Here is a 20,191-nt window from a genome sequence, read left to right on the forward strand (position 1 = left end):
ATGATCACTCCACGGAGCAGCAGTCCCTGCACAGCTCCATACAGGGCTTGCAGGTGCCCTGGCAAAAGCCCCGGATTAGAAGGAACAAATCTGTACAGCAGAAGGGAATGAACTCTATCTTGTATCCTGATAGAATGCTCTCATGAACCCACTTGTCATGAATGAGGGAGGTCCACAGGCCCGAAAACCTGTGAAGTCGCCCCCCTGTGGAAGCGGGTAGGGGCAGACCTTCATGCTGAGGGAGACTTATCCACAGGCTCGGAGGGCATCTGCGGCTAGGGACGCTTGGTGCCACCTGTGGGGCCCTTAAAGGGCCAGGAGCCCTTGGCTGTGGAGGAAGAGGGACAAAAATGCGCTTTAGTGCCGTAAACGCTGGCCCTGACTCCCGACAAGGTTCCATCCCCTTCTTGCCCTGAGGGAGGAAGGTACTCTTGCCCCCAGTAAAGTTCTTGATGATGTCATCCAGGGTAGCGCCAAAAAGACTGTCACCCAGAAAGGGGAGACTGTCAGAGCCTTCTTGGAGGTCTGGTCTGCCGACCAACATTTGAGACAAAAGGAACCGCCAGAGCACAACGGCCGAGACGGACAGTTTGGAAAGGAGTGGAGCTGCATAAAGGGCTGCATCACAAACTCCCGCTGTTAGTCTCACTGCCTGTCCTGAGACACTTGGGGGGAGGGGGAGATGGTGATTGTGCTGGGGGACACTGGAGGGGGGATGGTGATTGTGCTGGGGACACTAGTGGGTAGGGGGATAGTGATTGTAATTGCACTTAGGATGTTTTTTATAACACTGAATTTAGTATGTTTTAGTTACTATTATAATGTGAATTATTGCACTTGAAGTTAATTTGTATTGCAAATATCTGTAGGAGACATTTCCAACAGTTTTCAAAATTTTAAATGTCTTCTTCTCATTTTGATATGTTTTACATGTGAAATCACAAATCACTTTAATTTTTGCAGTTAAAGGTTATTTATATTGCAAATATCTATAAGAGGGGTTTCCACCATCCCTGCTAAGTTTACATTTTTAATGTTTAAGTAACCTATTTTCAGTTTGATGTGTATTATATGTGAAGTTACATATCCGTGACTGGTATAGTGGCAATATTGAAGTTTATTGAGATTACCACGCATTAGAGGGTTGCACCATTATTGTTAAGTTACTGATTAGTAAGGTAGTGCTGCCCGTACACATTCAACATTAACAGGTCTACTGGATCTGTCCAATCGCCAGTGGTTGATAGGAAGTGTAGTTTCCTTTTACAGCAGAGAGAGCGAGGAAAGGATATGATGTAATCCCTGCTGTTGTACCTCCTCCTTGGCAGAGCTGATGCTGTTATCTTTTGAATTACACAGATGACTTCCTGAAAATTCATGAACTTTTTTTTGCCCATTCCGGAGTTCTTCTTTAACTATACTAATAGCCATGTCATGTATTTTACAAAAGGGAATACGTAAATCACTATTTAACCCTTACGTTGCCATGTCCGTATGGTGTACAGTGGGGATCGAAAGTTTGGGCACCCCAGCTAAAAATGTGTATTAATGTGCATAAAGAAGCCAAGGAAAGATGGAAAAATCTCCAAAAGGCATCAAATTACAGATTAGACATTCTTATAATATGTCAGCAAACGTTAGATTTTATTTCCATCATTTGCACTTTCAAAATAACAGAAAACAAAAAAATGGCGTCTGCAAAAGTTTGGGCACCCTGCAGAATTTATAGCATTCACTGCACCCTTTGCAAAGCTGAGACATGCCAGTGTCATGGATTGTTCTCAATTATCGTCTGGGCAGACCAGGTGATGTCAATCTCAAAGGTTTTAAATGCCCAGACTCATCTGACCTTGCCCCAACAATCAGCACCATGGGTTCTTCTAAGCAGTTGTCTAGAAAACTGAAACTGAAAATAGTTGACGCTCACAAAGCTGGAGAAGGCTATAAGAAGATAGCAAAGCGTTTTCAGATGTCAATATCCTCTGTTCGGAATGTAATTAAGAAATGGCAGTCATTAGGAACAGTGAAAGTTAAAGCGAGATCTGGAAGACCAAGAAAACTATCAGACAGAACAGCTCGCAGGATTGTGAGAAAAACAATTCAAAACCCACGTTTGACTGCACGATCCCTCCAGAAAGATCTGGCAGACACTGGAGTTGTGGTACACTATTCCACTATAAAGAGATACTTGTACAAATATGGTCTTCATGGAAGAGTCATCAGAAGAAAACCACTTCTACGTCCTCACCATAAAAATCATCGTTTGAACTTTGCAAATGAACATATAGACAAGCCTGATGCATTTTGGAAACAAGTTCTGTGGACCGATGAGGTTAAAATTGAACTTTTTGGCCGGAATGAGCAAAGGTACGTTTGGAGAAGAAGGGGCACAGAATTTAATGAAAAGAACCTCTGTCCAACTGTTAAGCATGGGGTTGGATCAATCATGCTTTGGGGTTGTGTTGCAGCCAGTGGCACAGGGAACATCTTAAGAGTAGAAGGAAAAATGGATTCAATAAAATTTCAGCAAATTTTGGATGGTAACTTGATGCCATCTGTGAAAAAGCTGAAGTTAAAGAGAGGATGGCTTCTACAACTGGATAATGATCCTAAACACACCGCGAAATCCACGGGGGATTACATCAAGAGGTGTAAACTGAAGGTTTTGCCATGGCCTTCACAATCTCCTGACCTCAACATAATTGAAAATCTATGGCTAGACCTTAAAAGAGCAGTGCGTGACAGACAGCCCAGAAATCTCAAAGAACTGGAAGACTTTTGTAAGGAAGAATGGGCAAAGATACCTCAAACAAGAATTGAAAGACTCTTGGCTGGCTACAAAAAGCGTTTACAAACTGTGATACTTGCCAAAGGGGGCAGTACAAGATATTAACTCTGCAGGGTGCCCAAACTTTTGCAGATGCCATTTTTTTGTTTTCTGTTATTTTGAAAGTGTAAATGATGGAAATAAAATCTAACTTTTGTTGACATATTATAAGAATGTCTAATCTGTAATTTGATGCCTTTTGGAGATTTTTCCATCTTTCCTTGGCTTCTTTATGCACATTAATACAAATTTTTAGCTGGGGTGCCCAAACTTTCGATCCCCACTGTAATTGACCTACAGAGCCACTTCCAGCTGTCAACATCCCTCAAATCCCCTACCCTGCAGCAGCCACTACTGCTCTGCTTTCCCCGCTGCTTTGTCAACTGCTTGACTCCTCTCTAAGTGTCCCCCTGCTGCTCTTATTCCCCACCCCCACTCTAACATCCCCATCCTCCAATTTTACCCCCATCCTCCTGTGGCTCCCCTGCAATGCTGCAGCCTTCTCCTCCTATCCTTCCTGCCAGCTTCAGATGCTGCAGGGGAGCTACAGGAGGATTGGACTCAGACGATAGATTTCCCCTCTAAGCACTCCCGTCCTGGTGTAATCCCCTCTGCACTGATACCCATGTCCTTTTGCCCCCGATGTGTGGGTGCACGTCACCGAACTCACGCTGACAGCATTCAGGGCCGTGCACCCGCACCCACTTGAATGACAGACTGGAAGCAGCGTCTTTGTCCCTACAGCTGCTACATCCCAATTGACATCAATGAGCCTGCCTGCACACATTTTCTGTAAAGGTGAACACTTTAATGTAAGGAAACCTTTTAAAATTGTGACAGCAATAGGTTTTTAGGCAGGAGCTGCTTCAGAGCAAGAAATTGCAAGGAGTACAAAAGCGGTCTTAGACAACATGTAATTGGCAGGAATTGATCATCTGTAATACAGCTGTTTTGCTGAAAATGAACAGCAGTACTGGGAATCTCTGGGTTTAAATTCAACAGTGTGACAATAGTTTTCTTTTTCATAAAAAGTTGTTTTTTTTGGCAATGCAAATTAAAAAAAAAAAATTAAAAAAAATCAGAGTAATAGGCACAGTAAGAAAAAAATGAATTGAAATACTCACGTTTCAAAGCACCGGTCCACATTGTCAGACATAAGTAGCAGCATGCATAGTTGCTCCAGGGCAATGAGCTGCATGTCCCTCTCGTCCCCCTGTCCCATCTGCAGCCATTCCAGCAAGGTATCTGGATCGACATCAGCCATGGTGGCTCTGGCTGTGGTGCGGCTTCCACAATGGCCGTATCTTCTATTTGGTTCTTTCTATCCAGAAGCTTGATTCGTCTGCTGGGGCCCGCACCTGTAAGAGGAATCAGCAGAGAGGCCTTCGGTTATTAATGTTGCAGATAAAGCAGGTTAATCCCAGCCTGGCCAAAGGAACATAGGCGCCTGTGAAGTGCGAGCTTCTAGTATAAGCGGATTATGTGTTCTGAACTCCATAAACCAGCCTGGTAGAAGACCAGGAGAGAACACAGACAATCTGAGTAATGGCCAACTAACCTTTACAAGACAGCTACCGAGACAAGTTATGTAATGCAACTGAAAATCAAACACGGATAGGGTTCTGATATATGGGAAAAAGAAGAAAATAGATTTAAAAAAGCAAGGCAAAAGAAAGGTAACTGCTGCATTTCTGTACATGACATACATGGAAAGACATAATTATAAAATATTTCCTCACAAAAGAAACCTGTCCTGAGAGAAATACAAGGCTGTTACTGCCAATCTATAGGAGGTTTTACTTTTATTTCTGCTGCTGCATGCTATGACACAGAGGACTGAAGACAATGGGATTTATAATCTGACCCTAGCAGGTATCAAGGCTCTCACACCCACAAAAATTCAGTGAAATGCAGCTTTTAGTATCTAACATCACCAACAGGCAAGTTTGTTAAAACCATATAACCAATATAGAAATGATATATTTGTATGTTTTTCCTACATATTTACCTGTAAAATGCATTTCTTAGAGTACATCACAGGACACAGAGCAAGCTATTCATGACTATGTGGGTTATATGGCACTTATAGGTGAATGGACACTGGCCGACTAATCAGAAAGGAAGTCTTGTCCCGTATAACCCCTCCTACACAGGAAGTACTTCAGTTTTTGCAGCAAGAAATGAAATCCCTGAAAAAGGGGATTTTACAAGTATTTATTTATTTCAGGTACTTATATAGCGCCGTCAATTTACGCAGCGCTTTACATATATATTGTACATTAACTTCAGTCCCTAACCCTCAAGGGGTATACAATCTAAGGTCCCTAAACATTCATACATACACATACTAGGGCCAATTTAGACAGCAGCCAATTAACCTACCAGCATGTCTTTGGAGTGTGGGAGGAAACCGGAGTACCCGGAGAAAACCCACGCAGGCACAGGGAGAACATGCAAACTCCAAGCAGGTGGTGCCGTGGTTGGAATTCGAACCAAGTATGTTGAAACAATCCAATTTCCTTTATCGCACATCACAGTACACAGAGCAGACTATTCATAACTATGTAAGATGTCCTAAAGCAATAAAAAATCTGAAGAGTGGGTGACACTATAATGGCCACCGCCATCAATCCTAAAGGACCTACTTAGCCGTTCGTAATATACTGTGGCTAAAAGCAGACTCCTCCGTGGCTCTCACATCTACCTGCTAAAACCGCGTGAATGTATGCACCGAAGACCATGTAGTAGCCTTGCAAACCTGAGTAACTGACGCCTAATGGCGGATAGCCCAAGACGCCCCCACACTCCTGGTAGCGTGTGCGCTCACCTGAAAGGATGGGGACCTCACCCTTCAAACCATAAGCTTGAATGATTAACTGGTGGATCCAATGGGAAATAGTTGCTTTGGATGCCACCTGCTCTTTCCTGGGCCCATCTTGCAAAAAAAACGAAATCTGATTTTCTGATTTGTGCCGTCATTCTCAAGAAGACCCTTACAGCCTGTACCACATCTAGGGCATGCAAAAATCTTTTTCTTGCTGACTGAGGCCATGAAAAAAATGAAGGCAGTACAATGTCCTTATATTAGATTAGTACGTGAATAGGTAGGCGCTAAAATATATCATAAGACACAAATAGACTTCCTGAAGACGCCGTCAGGTGAAATGTACGTAGAAGAGGGATCCCGTCACTTCCAGGTTCCCATGACATCATATCCGACCTCCGGATAGCGAAGCTTGGAATGCACACCAGCCATCACTATTGAGAACCAATACAAACACAGGCTGCATAGACTGGTACTAGTATCTGGGCACCATTGCATGTGAGTGCATCGGCATTTTATCTACTTGTATTACAATTTTCAATAAATACTACACTTAGAGCATTTTAATCTATTTGGTTTATTTGAGCTGCTTGGAGCAATATCTTTATCTTGAGAGCCTGGGATGAGGAATCCGTCCACTATCTGTGTACCCAGAGTCTTGTGATCACTTAACTGGGGGCAGTCATCTTGGACCCCCTGGATCCATATCCCATATGAGGAGTCCAGGAAAGATCTAGGAGAGCTTGCTACTGGTTATCAACATTTATGATTACAAAGCGCTATTTGACCACCTTAACTGGAGTCAATTTTTTCTGGTGAGTGAGAAATTTACTTATTGTTTAAAACATGGTGAAAACAAAACATTTTTGACCTATGGGATTGCCACTCAACACATGTTCACTATTCATTGTATTCTGTCCGGGACTATTAGAGTTTTCTATCAGTAACATAAAACAAATATTTTTGTCTTATGATATATTTTAGCACCTACGTATTCATCTAATAAAAGCGTATTTCACTATTTAGGGGCAGCTGTTAATATTCCAGGATTAGTGCGGGTATCATTCACTATTACTATTATACAGGATTTATATAGCGCCAACAGTTTGCTCAGCGCTTTACAATATAATGGGAGACAATACAGCAACAATACAGTTCAATACAAGAGGGAAAGGAGGGCCCTGCTCCTCGGAGCTTACACTATTGTTTGATCTATTCACCTATTTGGGCGCCACAATATTGTTTTTTCACATATTAGTACAATGTCCTAATTTATATGAAAACTACAAATCACCTTTGGCAATAAAGGATGCAAAACCAAAAAAGGGTTCTCTACAAGAAAGAGCTGCCAACTCTGACACCCTTCCTGCAGAAGTGATTGCCACCAAAAACAGAACCTTCCGTGTCAACAGAACTACTGGAATCTCCTAATAGGCTCAAATGGTGGCTTCTGTTATAAAAAAAAAAAAAGAAGCCAGAATTGCATTTAAAAACCAGCACTGACATGTAGTGACAGCCAGCGAGGGAGCCTCTCTGTATATACTGCTACCTCACTGTATACACTGCTCCACTACCCTTGTCCCCAGATTGACAATGCTTTTGTCCAAATGCATCTCGAACTAGAATGGAGGCACCCTATGTCAGGAAGTGTGTGACTAGCTAGATCAACAAGGTGTAAACAAAGGGGAAAAAGAAAAAAAAAACAAATGCAGCCACCACACTAAAGGATTGGAAAGCTGCAAATATATTACATTTTTGGTTTTGGGTTTATTACGGTTTTAACTTATCCAATGCAGGTGTAGATGAGTGTGGCCAACCAGTATTTTAACTATCTAAAAAGCACTGTAAACATCAACAGCTACAAATCCCCAGAAATTACAGATCTATAGATTTGTATGTGAAGACACATTTTTATAGTGAAATTACTGGTGTGAAATGGCACCAGCAACCTTTTAGCAGCTACAACTCTATGTGATAATTTTCCCACATGTACATGTTTCCTGCTAGTATCTGGCTACAGTGCTTGCATATAAAGCTACAAACTCGAAAAGTGCCACTAGACGCTGCATTGGATACCCTGAATAGCTACCGACCCTATAACTGTTTAGCTCTCTGCTACAAAGCTGCTACTGCGACAAAGCCCTACGGCCCACAAAGCTCTGACACAGGCCTTTACATTGTAGGATCCTCTTCAAAGGAGACTGAAGGAAGACATTTCAGTATGTGTTACCTGTTACCACCTATCTGGGTATACAGAGATGCAATCATCACATCTTCAATGCTTTAAAGTTTGAAAGAAAAGGTTACTCTGTATCAAACAACCTTGGCAGCAAACACAGACTCTCTTCCAACCATGATGCGCAAGTTAGCCTAAGCCTTTACAATTGCAAATATGCCTAACAGTGTTCACCTGCAAGAACGCCAGCAGGGGTTCTTGGCTCCAGGGCTGATCACTTGAAATGATTGCTGCATAGCAATTACATGGGAGCAGCCATAAAATAGCTGCAGGAGCCATCAGCCACCTAATGCTTTCAACGGTGGTGAATTGGTGTGGGGACACATGGGATACCTTCAGCTGCCATTGTGCCCTTACTGGGTGTCCCGTGCGTCCCTATATCCCTAACAAGGAGTGGGCTCCATCCAGGAACAACTACCCTTAATCCATCCACTGCTAGATGTGATCCTACTTGGGAGACCCTTAAATTACAAAGTTAGGACTGTGGTACACTGGGGTACCTTGGTAGAAAGGGAATCAAAATTTCAATTTTTTTAAGGGATGAGAGAAAGTCACAATAATATAAAAAATTTACCAAAAAAGGATAAAGTATAGAAATTAACTTCTCAGATGCGGATTCCATTAAAATGACCAAATGTTTTCTGTACACTATTGAGAATGATGGAGATAGAAATGCCTTGCAATTAATAAGTTAATGCTAAGCTCCAGGAAACCTAAAAATCTCCTTTGCAGTGGGACTGTGCCAGCATTGAGATGGTTAACTGGCTCAGTTTGGTCTGGGGGATTTTGAAAAGCAGATTTCCATACCTGATCCTCTGCTTCTACAGAACCTCTGCACTGCTAGACTTGTCCCTGCAGCCTCTTCTCCCCTGCACTCCAGTGGTCTAAGATCCTCTGACATCATCAAGACCAATTAAGGGTTCATAGCACCGCACTCCTATGCGGTGTCATGAATGAAGGGTCACTTTGCGCACATCAAAGAAAGATAAAGTTGACACATTAAAAAAAAAAAAAAAAAGCTGTGTGATACTTTGAAACATGCAACACGCTGCTCAATAATGCTGGCTCAACTGATACCTTAAAGCGGTAAAAAAAAAAAAAAAAATTATATTGAAAAAAAAAAGTTTCCCACTGAAGGTAATATAATGTGCTAGTATGCATCACATACTAGCACACTATGAAAGACATACCTTAAAACAAAGCCCTCCAGCAGTCCGCTGGTCACCAATGATTGGGCTTCCATCTTCCCACTCGACCTTCTTTCCAGGTTTGCGGGCTTCCGCTGTCTGACTGGCCGAGACGCGATGACGTCGCCCCCTCACATGCGTGCGGGAGCTCTGGGCACGGCACAGAGCTCGGAAGGAACAGCACGGGTATGCCGTTTCTTCAGATCGCATGCGTCGGTGATATCCCCAGCTGCTGCTCACTGTAATATCTCCTAAATGTTGCACATTTAAGAGATATTCATTTTACCTACAGCTAAGCTTTATTATAAGCTTACCTGTAGGTACAAATAAACGTAGAGAATTTACTACCACTTTATACTGCTCTGATTTAGTGTGTGAGCATTGTGAACAGCCCCGCTAACGGCTTGCTCACACTATCTGCAGTGACCTGAATTCTTCTGCACAGCATAAACACTGGTCATTGCTAAGGCACATATACAGTGCCTTGCAAAAGTATTCATACCCCTTGAAATTTTCCACATTTTGTACAACCAAAAACATAAATGTATTTTATGGTATAGACCAAGTTTGTTCCTTTGTGATGCTGTTTGTTCACTAATGTTCTCTAACAAACCTATGAGGGCTTCACAGAACAGCTGTATTTATACTGAGATTAAATTACACACAGGTGGACTCTCTTTACTAATTAGGTGACTTATGAAGGCAATTGGTTCCATTAGATTTTTGTTAGGGGTATCAGAGTAAAGTGAGTAAAGTGGGCTGAATACAAATGCCACACTTTTCAGATATTTGTAAAAAAAAATTGAAAACCATTTATCATTTTCCTTCCACTTCACAATTATGTGCCACTTTGTGTTGGTCTATCACATAAAATCCCAATAACATACATATAAGTTTTTGGTTGTAACATGACAAAATGTGGAAAATTTCAAGGGGTATGAATACTTTTCAGTGACAATGACAAAACTACAGTCTGACATTTGGTCCTTATTAATGTCTTTGAACGTAAAGCGGAGCTCCACCCAAAAGGGGAAGTTCCGCTTTAAGGACTGCTCCCCATTAAGGATTGGCACCTTTGGGGGTGGGAGGGAGCGTTTACCCGAATTTGACAGGTACCCGCTCCCACTTCTGGTCCGACTGCCTAGGCGATTGGAAGCGGAAGGTGTCCTCCCTCCCCCCCTGTAGTCTTTTGGGACACGTGACAGGTCTCAGAAGACTACATGACCATTCATGAAGCGCAGTGCTACTTGCGCATGCGCAGTGGGTACCCGGCTGTGAAGCCGCAAGCTATCACAGCCGGGTGCCCAGACTGAAGATGCCGGCCTCCTGGAATATAGGCCGGCTGGTGAAACTGGCTGCGGGGGACACACTGTGGGACAGGTAAGTGGCTCTTTTTTAAAAGTCAGCAGCTACAGTTTTTGTAGCTACTGACTTATGTTTTGACAGTGTGAGTGGAACTCCGCTTTAATACAGATCAAAGCATAATGGAGATACACCTAACAACAGAAAACAATTTTAGTTATGTACTGAATATTTGCACTGCATAGGTAAATATATTAACCAGTAATTAACTGTAAGCATAATCTGAATCACACAATATAAATAAAACCTTCAACTACATATCTATTTATAGGACAATGACTCCGCTTCTGACAGCAGATCTTTAGATGTAAAGGGGTTAATCATGACACTTTCTGTGAGAGTTAAGTAGTCACATGGAACACCTTGATGTTCCACTCCTGGAGGAGTTTCTACACAGAATTACTTAGTGTTTAGGAAGACGCAATGTAAACATGTCATTAACTTCCCTGTAATAAGAGCTAATAATAAGCACAGAGGTGCATGCGTTGTTCCCCAAATCACAATACAAGTTGAACAGCTCTGCTATAAATAACATATATTGCTCTCATACCACACAGTGTGTCATGGATCCTCCAGTGTAATACCTTTATATCGGCATGGTGTCGGTAGGATTAGTGGACATAAGATTATTGTCCGAATCCAGGCAAACATCTCTTTTTCTTCTAGAAAGAATAGAGACGATTACACATTTTACTGCTGACACCAATTCAAGAAATGACTGGAACAAGGCCACTGGGATGGAAATGTTATTAGATTGCTTTTTCTTTGACAAGGTTCCCACTTTGTACAAATGACCATGTCGTACTTTAAAATATCTACTCTGAGCACGGATAACATCTCAGATGGATATATTTAGAAATGCTAATGTCATTTAAGAAAATGTGTGCATTCTGGGAAAAATTGTTACCACTGTTACACTGTGTAAGAGGCGATATCAATCAACATGATGTAATGCAGAGGATGAGCATGGAGTTTCAGGACGTCACCCCCTTTTCTCCCACTAGAAACTGATAATGGATTATACTTACAGATTTCAAAAACTTACTTTAAAATTAACCTGTACATTGCCAAACGTAGCAAGGACCAGAAGTAGGCTGAAATTACCTTCTTTGCTCTGATCCACTCAAGGATCCAGTGTATGTCTGGACCTAACAGAGCAAGTCAGAACTTGCATAGGGCTGTGTATGTGTCCAGCTCCTCCAAATAACAGTGCCCAAGTCTGGCAACTGGCTGTTTAAATAATGAGCACTACATTGTGGGGAGGCCGAGGAGCATTACATGTCACCCCAACCCTGGAAAGACTGGATATCTAGGTTGAGCTGGCAACAGAAAGGGATGGCTGTAAAGCAGGGCTTGACAAATTTGCTTTGAATCTAGGAGCCAGCTAAAAAAGTTAGGAGCCAGTATTTTGGATTTTATTAGCAGAGCGTGGGTTGTCAGTGCCCAGGATTTCACGTGATGCTATTTGCCACACAACAACCACAGCAAAATTACACATTTTAGGTGTCATTGAAAATAACAGCACCTGAACCTGCATTTTGCAATCATAGCAATTCTGCTGCAATCCCAAAACATCCAGCTGCCCTGGTTCACACTACTGGGTTAGTTCTAAACTCGCAGATTTGCATGACAGGCTAGATATTTTGTATTCCTATTGAGGTGGTTCACTCAGATACAATCCGCACGCATTGTACTTTAAGTGCAATTATGAAAAGGATCCTGTGTGAGTTTGTAGCGGTGGGTGTTCCAGACTACCAAGCGATAGGGTAGAGTGGCATGCAGAGATGTGTTCACATAAAATTGCTATTGACAGGTACTGGCGCGATTTCCCATTGAGGCCAATGGGGGGGGGCGCGATTTCCCATTGAGGCCAATGGGGGGGGGGCGCCATTTCCTATTCAAGCCAATGGGGGTGGGGCCATTTCCCACTCAAGCCAATGGGGGGGCGCCATTTCCCACTCAAGCCAATGGGGGCGCCATTTCCCACTCAAGCCAATGGGGGTGCCATTTCCCACTCAAGCCATTGGGGGCGCCATTTCCCACTCAAGCCAATGGGGGTGCCATTTCCCACTCAAGCCATTGGGGGCGCCATTTCCCATTCAAGCCAATGGGGGTGCCATTTCCCATTCAAGCCAATAGGGGCGCCATTTCCCATTCAAGCCAATAGGAGGCAGTGAGTGGATCCATAAGGGAATACCATATGGACCGCGCACAGAACTCTGTGACGATATATGAAAATCAATACTGATACTGATATTATTCAGTCCCAGTAAGTGAGAATAAAGTGCAAATTGCTAAAATTCTTGATTGTGAACTCTGTACATTAACAGGTGCTCCACTGTGCTAAGACTGGTGCCTCACGTGAACTGACACTCACTGTCATCCTAGAGATAAGTGGTCACGTGATGACAGTGAGTGTCAGTCCATGTGAGGCACCAGTCTTAGCACAGTGGAGCACAGTGCTGTAGTGCAGAGTTATAAGAATACACATACCCGTTTTTTTTCTGCATTTCATTGCATTACGAGGCTCACAGAAGTTAATGGCAGAGCATTAAAAGGAATATAGTATACATTTTGATGCACTGTCAACAGGCAATGATGTGGTTCTGAAGCTTTACTTTTTAAAATAAAATAAACATATTATACTTACCTGCTCTGTGTAATAGCTTTGCATAGAGAAGCCCTGATCCTCCTCTTCTCGGATCCCCTGCTGGCACTACTGGCTCCTCCTCTTCATTCAGTGTCCCAATAGGAAGTCGATTCCTATGGGGAAACTCTTGCGGCCTCGCTCCTGAGCCCCGCTGCTTATGTCCATAGACACAGACAGCGGGGACCAGACACCCCCCCCAACTTCTTTATCACAGAGTTTGATTGTGATGAAGGAGCTAGAGGTGGGGCTGTCAGAGTTTGATTGACAGCTATCGATCTGCCCAGTGAGTGGGGAAAGAGCCGGGGGGAGCCGCTGCTCTCATGTACAACACTGGATTGTGATTGTGCTCAGGTAAGTATGAGAGGGGGCTGGGGGGGATTTCACACCTAAATGAAGAATACTTTAAGGTAAAAGACCTTAAGCCTTTACAACCACTTTAACATGTCTTGGTCAATAGCTGTTAATGCTACCGACTCCAAATTCTAAATTTAAGAATTCCTTGGAAATTAGCAGCAAAATGCACAGAAAAGCATACTGAGGCATGTTAACATACCTGCATAAACCCAAATAGGCTCTCAGACTACACTAATATATCACATACAAATGTGCTCTGGCAACAAATTTCCCAGCAGTCTTTTTTTCTTCATTTGGATTACATTTCTTCAGCTTTAATAAAGTCTAAATGGGTTTACAGTGGCACTTTATACACGAAGGTTAAGCCAATACATAGATTACCATGAGATTTTACTCACTTGCTGCCTCATTGAAAACTGTCATTGGGATAGGAAGAGAAAGGAACTCTCCCAAACTAGAACAGACAAATACAAAACAATTCAGAGGTTCTAACATTTTCCCATGTTAAAGAGGAAAAAAAAAAAAAAAAAGTGTTTTTATTAGTGGTGCACGGAAATGAAAAATTATGGCGTCGAAACCAAAAATTCAGGATGCACTTGGCCAAAAAACTAAACTGAAATGGGCAGTTTTTAAAAATGAATATATATTTTTTGGAAAAAAAATATATATAACCCAATTTTTGTGTAAAATATGAAAGAGGATGTTAGGCAAGTAAAGAGATACCAAACATGTCACGCTTTAAAATTGCGCACGCTCGTGGAATGGCATCAAACTATGGTACTTAAAAATCTCCATGGGTGATGCTTTACAAATTTCTACAGGTTACCAGAGTAAAGTTACAGAGAAGGTCTAGTGCTAGAATTATTGCTCTTGCTCCAACTTTTGTGGCAATACCTCACGTGTGTGGCTTGAACACAGTTTACATATGTGGGTGTGGCCTACGTGTTCACCACTACATGCAAGCACGAGGGGACAGGGGCACGGTAATTTTTTTAAATTTATTTATTTTAATCAATTTTATTCCTATCACAAGAAATGCATGCATCCCTTGTGATAGAAATAATTAGTGACAGGTCCTCTTTATGGAAATATTGGGTCAATAAGACCTCACATCTCTCCTCTATAATGAAGAGCATTAAATGAAAAAATGCATCGTGCCAGAACCGGAAGTGACATCACTCTGGTCCTTCAAGAACATAGAGATGAGTGGAGGCCATCTTTCCTTTCTCTAATCCAGCGGTTCTCAACCTGGGGGTCGCGACCCCTTTGGGGGTCGAACGACCATTTCTCAGGGGTCGCCTAAGACCATCGGAAAACACATATTTCCGATGGTCTTAGGAACCGAGACTCCGCTGCAGTCTCCGGCGATGTGTGGGCGGGATGATACGCTGCTGTCACCTGGCCACACCTCCGGGATCGCTCAGCAGCTCCGCCTCCTCGCCGCTGATTGGCCACCGGAACTGTAGCTCAGGAGAGGCACACAGGCGGCCAATCACCGGCGAGGAGGTGGAGCTTGGAGAGGAGGAGCCGAGCGGCAGCGCGCGTACATCAAAGAAGACCGAGGGAGCTGCCGGAGCGAGTGAAGAGGAGAGCGGCCAGAGAAGGAAGACAGCTGACAGGTAAGTGAGAGAGCGAGCCCAGGCTGGAGCAGGGGTCAGCAAAGTAAGTATCATTGGTGTCAGTGGGAGGAATAGTGCCCCATCATTTGTGTCACTAATACCAACGATGGGGCACTATTCCTCCCCCCACTGACACCAACGATGGGGCACTATTCCTCCCCCCACTGACACCAACGATGGGGCACTATTCCTCCCCCCACTGACACCAACGATGGGGCACTATTCCTCCCCCCACTGACACCAACGATGGGGCACTATTCCTCCCCCCACTGACACCAACGATGGGGCACTATTCCTCCCCCCACTGACACCAACGATGGGGCACTATTCCTCCCCCCACTGACACCAACGATGGGGCACTATTCCTCCCCCCACTGACACCAACGATGGGGCACTATTCCTCCCCCCACTGACACCAACGATGGGGCACTATTTCCCCCCCCCCCTGACCCCAATGATGGGGCACTATTCTCCCCTCCACCACACTGACATCAATGATGGGGCACTATTCCTCCCACTGACACCAATGATGGGGCACTATTCCTCCCACTGACACCAATGATGTGGCACTATTCCTCCCACTGACACCAGTGATGGGGCACTACTCCCACTGACACCAGTGATGGGGCACTACTCCCCCCACTGACACCAGTGATGGGGCACTATTCCTCCCACTGACACCAATGATGGGGCACTACTCCCCCCCACTGACACCAATGATGGGGCACTACTCCCCCCACTGACACCAATGATGGGGCACTATTCCTCCCACTGACACCAGTGATGGAGCACTACTCCCCCCACTGACACCAGTGATGGAGCACTACTCCCCCCACTGACACCAATGATGGGGCACTACTCCCCCCACTGACACCAATGATGGGGCACTACTCCCCCCACTGACACCAATGATGGGGCACTACTCCTCCCACTGACACCAGTGATGGGGCACTACTCCTCCCACTGACACCAGTGATGGGGCACTACTCCTCCCACTGACACCAGTGATGGGGCACTATTCCTCCCACTGACACCAGTGATGGGGCACTACTCCCCCCACTGACACCAATGATGGGGCACTACTCCCCCCCCTGACACCAATGATGGGGCACTACTCCTCCCACTGACACCAATGATGGGGCACTATTCCTCCCACTGACACCAACGATGGGGCACTATTCCTCCCACTGACTCCAACGATGGGGCACTATTCCTCCCACTGACTCCAACGATGGGGCACTATTCCTCCCACTGACCCCAACGATGGGGCACTATTCCTCCCACTGACACCAACGATGGGGCACTATTCCTCCCACTGACACCAACGATGGGGCACTATTCCTCCCACTGATACCAACGATGGGGCACTATTCCTCCCACTGACACCAACGATGGGGCACTATTCCTCCCACTGACACCAACGATGGGGCACTATTCCTCCCACTGACACCAGTGATGGGGCACTATTCCTCCCACTGACACCAGTGATGGGGCACTATTCATCCCACTGACACCAGTGATGGGGCACTATTCATCCCACTGACATCAGTGATGGGGCACTATTCCTCCCACTGATACCAACGATGGGGCACTATTCCTCCCACTGACATCAGTGATGGGGCACTATTCCTCCCACTGATACCAACGATGGGGCACTATTCCTCCCACTGATACCAACAATGGGGCACTATTCATCCCACTGACATCAGTGATGGGGCACTACTCCTTCCACTGACACCAATGACATGGCACTACTCCTCCCACTGCAAAATTACAATTATGAAGTAGCAATGAAAATAATTTTATGGTTGGGGGTCACCACAACATGAGGAACTGTATTAAGGGGTCGCGGCATTAGAAAGGTTGAGAACCACTGCTCTAATCTCTATGCCCAGCGGCGGATAGTTCAGTGGTTTCTCAGGTAAGGCTGAGAACTGGCAAGCAGCGGCCAGGGTTAACAACGGTGAGGGGGCGGGTTTTTTACGGTACCTGTATCGGTGCTTTCTTTCAGATCAGCCAACGGCTGATAGGGGTTTTTTTTGTACGAAACTTTTCGTCCACCGTAATTTCAGTGCACACTAGCTTTTATTTTTGTATGCGTCTCCACTGTAGAGATTTCCTTTGACATCCTATTCTCATAACACCAAAAACAATTAACAGAAAAAAGTCCCCTGTGCTTAAGAGTTGTGGAATGATATGAACAGTACAGGTCTTTAAGCGTCAATCTCCTGCACAGGCCTTGCTGCCGTTTTAGGGTCGGGGGAAACCCAAATGTAAACTGCAAAAACAATGGAAGAAGGGGCACACCAGCCTAGTGCATTACCTGAGAATAAAACGTTTATCAAAACCCCAAAACATATATACTCACAAACAATTGTGTGTCAAAAGCATCATAATTTCAAAGAGACCAGGTCACCAAGTCAACTCCCAAACCTTGAGAAGACCCTCAGATGGCGGACACGTTTCGAGTGACAATAATTGGCTCTGAGGAAGAGGGAACTGTCCCTCGAAACACGTCAGCCATCTGAGGGTCTTCGAGGTTTGGGAGTTGACCTGGTCTGAGATTATGCTTTTGACACACAATTGTTTGTGAGTATATATATTTTGGTGTTTTAATAAAAGTTTTATTCTCAGGTAATGCACTAGTCTGGTGCGCCCTTTCTTCCATTGTTTTCGCACCAAAAACAATGGTTCTAACTCTTCCACACACAACAAGAAAACTAAAAAAAGGTTCTGCTAGAGCTCTGCTTTAGCAGAAAAAAAACAAAAACACACACAATGCCTAGACACACCCAGCTTTATGTGAACTGTTGCATCTACTAACCAGCTTAAGGCCTTTTAGTCAGCTACATAGTTACAGACAATGAATGTTTACCTGGAGACCAACTGCAACTCACTATAGAAATACTGCAGGTTGTTTCTATGAATTACAGGAATGATACAAATAGTTGTCTATCTCATAACATTCAGTTATTCTATAATCAGAAGTCAATGATTCAGTTACCGGTAAAATGCAGCAGGAATTTGGACTTTCCTGTAAGATACCGTTCTTGCAGGGCTGAGCTTTCAGCAGCTTTGTTTTGCCATTTTCCAATCACCTGGAAGTGGCATATAACCCATTGGTCTAAGAATTATCCAAACCTGATCTGTGATTAATGATGAACAACTTCAAGTCCGGACACTTTCACCCCCTTCCCATCCAGGGGAATTGCGCGGTCATGCAACACTGTACCCATATGAGTTTTTTAGCATTTTTTTGAGACAGATAAAACTTTATTTTGGTGGTATTTATTCACCACTGGGATTTTAATTTTTTTGCTATATGAATGAAAGTCCAAACATTATGAAAAAAAGTGTTTTCTTAAAAAAATGTTGCAAATAAATAATATTTCTTTAAATCTTGGCCAAAATGTATTCAGCTATCTTTTTAGTTAAAAAAAATAAATAACCCAAATTAGTTTATAACCAAAAATTATAATTTTTTTTCAAAACATTTTTATTTTATTTTTTTTTTATTTTGTGTTTTTAACATACTGCCACCCTAGCAGTACAGTGTCACCATAGTGACAGTACTACTTGTGGGGGGTGATGATTTTTTTTTTTAACACCAATTGCTTTTACACCTAAAAAGGCTGTAAAAGCAATCATTTCTCCTTGTCCCTGGTTGCATTCTTGCAGCCATTGCCGGACACAGTGGGCACTGGATCACAGTGTGCACGCTTCCAGGGAGCACACGCAGGCAAGGAGTGCGGGAGGACGTTTATAAACGGCCACCCACTCCGGCACTGCTCCCGTCCAGCCGTTTATATACATGGGCCGGACGGGAAATGGTTAAGAGAAAATATAAATATATATAGTCAGGCACTGTGTCGCTCTAATTCATCCCAAAGGTGGTCTATCAGGTTGAGGTCAGGACTCAGACCAGTCAAGTTCTTCCACCCCAAACTTGCTCATCCATGTCTTTATGGACCTTGCTTTGTGCACTGGTGAGCAGTCATGTTGGAACAGGAAGGGGCCATCCCCACACTGCTCCCACAAAGTTGCTAGCATGAAATTGTCCAAAATGTCTTGTGATGCCTGCCTTTACACGGACATGAACTTTAATGACATCCCAGTCTTAATCTGTAGGGTTCAATATTGAGCTGGCCCACACTTTGCATCTACAAGAGCTTCAACTCTTCTGGGAAGGCTGTCCACAAGGTTTAAGAGTGTGTCTACGGGAATATTTGACCATTCTTCCAGAAGCACATTTGTGAGTTCAGGCACTGATGCTGGATGGGAAGGCCTTGTTCACAGTATCCTCTAATTCATCCCAATTCATCCCAAAGGTGTTCTATCGGGTTGAGGTCAGGACTTTGTGTAGGCCAGTCAAGTTCCTCCACCCCAAACTCACTCATCCATGTCTTTATGGACCTTGCTTTGTGCACTGGTGTGCAGTCATGTTGGCACAGGAAGGGGCCATCCCCAAACTGTTCCCACAAAGTTGGGAGTACGAAATTGTCCAAAATTTCTTGGTATGCTGACGCCTTAAGAGTTCCCTTCACTGGAACTAAGGGGCCAAACCCAACCCATGAAAAACAACCCCACACCATAATCCCCCTCCACCAAACTTTACACTTGGCACAATGCAATCAGGCAAGTACCGTTATCCTGGCAACCACCAAACCCAGACACGTCCATCGGATTGACAGAGAAGCGTGATTCGTCACTACAGAGAACACGTCTACACTGCTCCAGAGTCCAGTGGCGGCGTGCTTTACACCACTGCATAAGACACTTTGCATTGCACTTGCTGATGTAAGGCTTGGATGCAGCTGCTCGGCCATGGAAACCCATTCCATGAAGTTCTCTACACACTGTTGTGCTAAACTGAAGGCCACATGAAGTTTGGAGGTCTTTAGCTATAGACTCTGGAGACAGTTGGCAACTTCTGCGAACTGTGCACTTCAGCATGCGCTGACCCCGCTCTGTCATTTTACGTGGCCTATCACTTTCTGGCTGAGTTGCTGTTCCCAGTTGCTTCTACTTTTTTATAATACCACTAACAGTTGACCGTGGAATATTTAGCAGCAAGGAAATTTCATGGATGGACTTATTGCACAGGCGTAGATATACACTATGTACTGCTTACA

The 20,191-nt window shown here is 44.0% G+C and overlaps 1 protein-coding gene across 5 annotated transcripts in view; it reads right to left on the reverse strand.

Annotated features, from left to right (window-relative positions):
• Positions 1–20,191, reverse strand: part of HECTD1 (HECT domain E3 ubiquitin protein ligase 1) — a 137,773-nt gene that overhangs the window by 100,494 nt on the left and 17,088 nt on the right. For all 5 annotated transcript variants that reach the window (XM_089691187.1, XM_089691188.1, XM_089691185.1 and 2 more), the window contains exon 2: positions 3,952–4,185. In XM_089691187.1, coding sequence (XP_089547313.1) covers positions 3,952–4,091 — 140 coding nt within the window. In that variant the 5' untranslated portion in view covers positions 4,092–4,185. The remainder of the gene's footprint in view (positions 1–3,951; positions 4,186–20,191) is intronic.

The sequence above is a fragment of the Staurois parvus genome, unplaced genomic scaffold, assembly GCF_062004578.1.
Source record: "Staurois parvus isolate SC_StPar_1 unplaced genomic scaffold, SC_StPar_1.0 ptg000553l, whole genome shotgun sequence".
In the NCBI taxonomy this organism is placed as follows: domain Eukaryota; kingdom Metazoa; phylum Chordata; class Amphibia; order Anura; family Ranidae; genus Staurois; species Staurois parvus.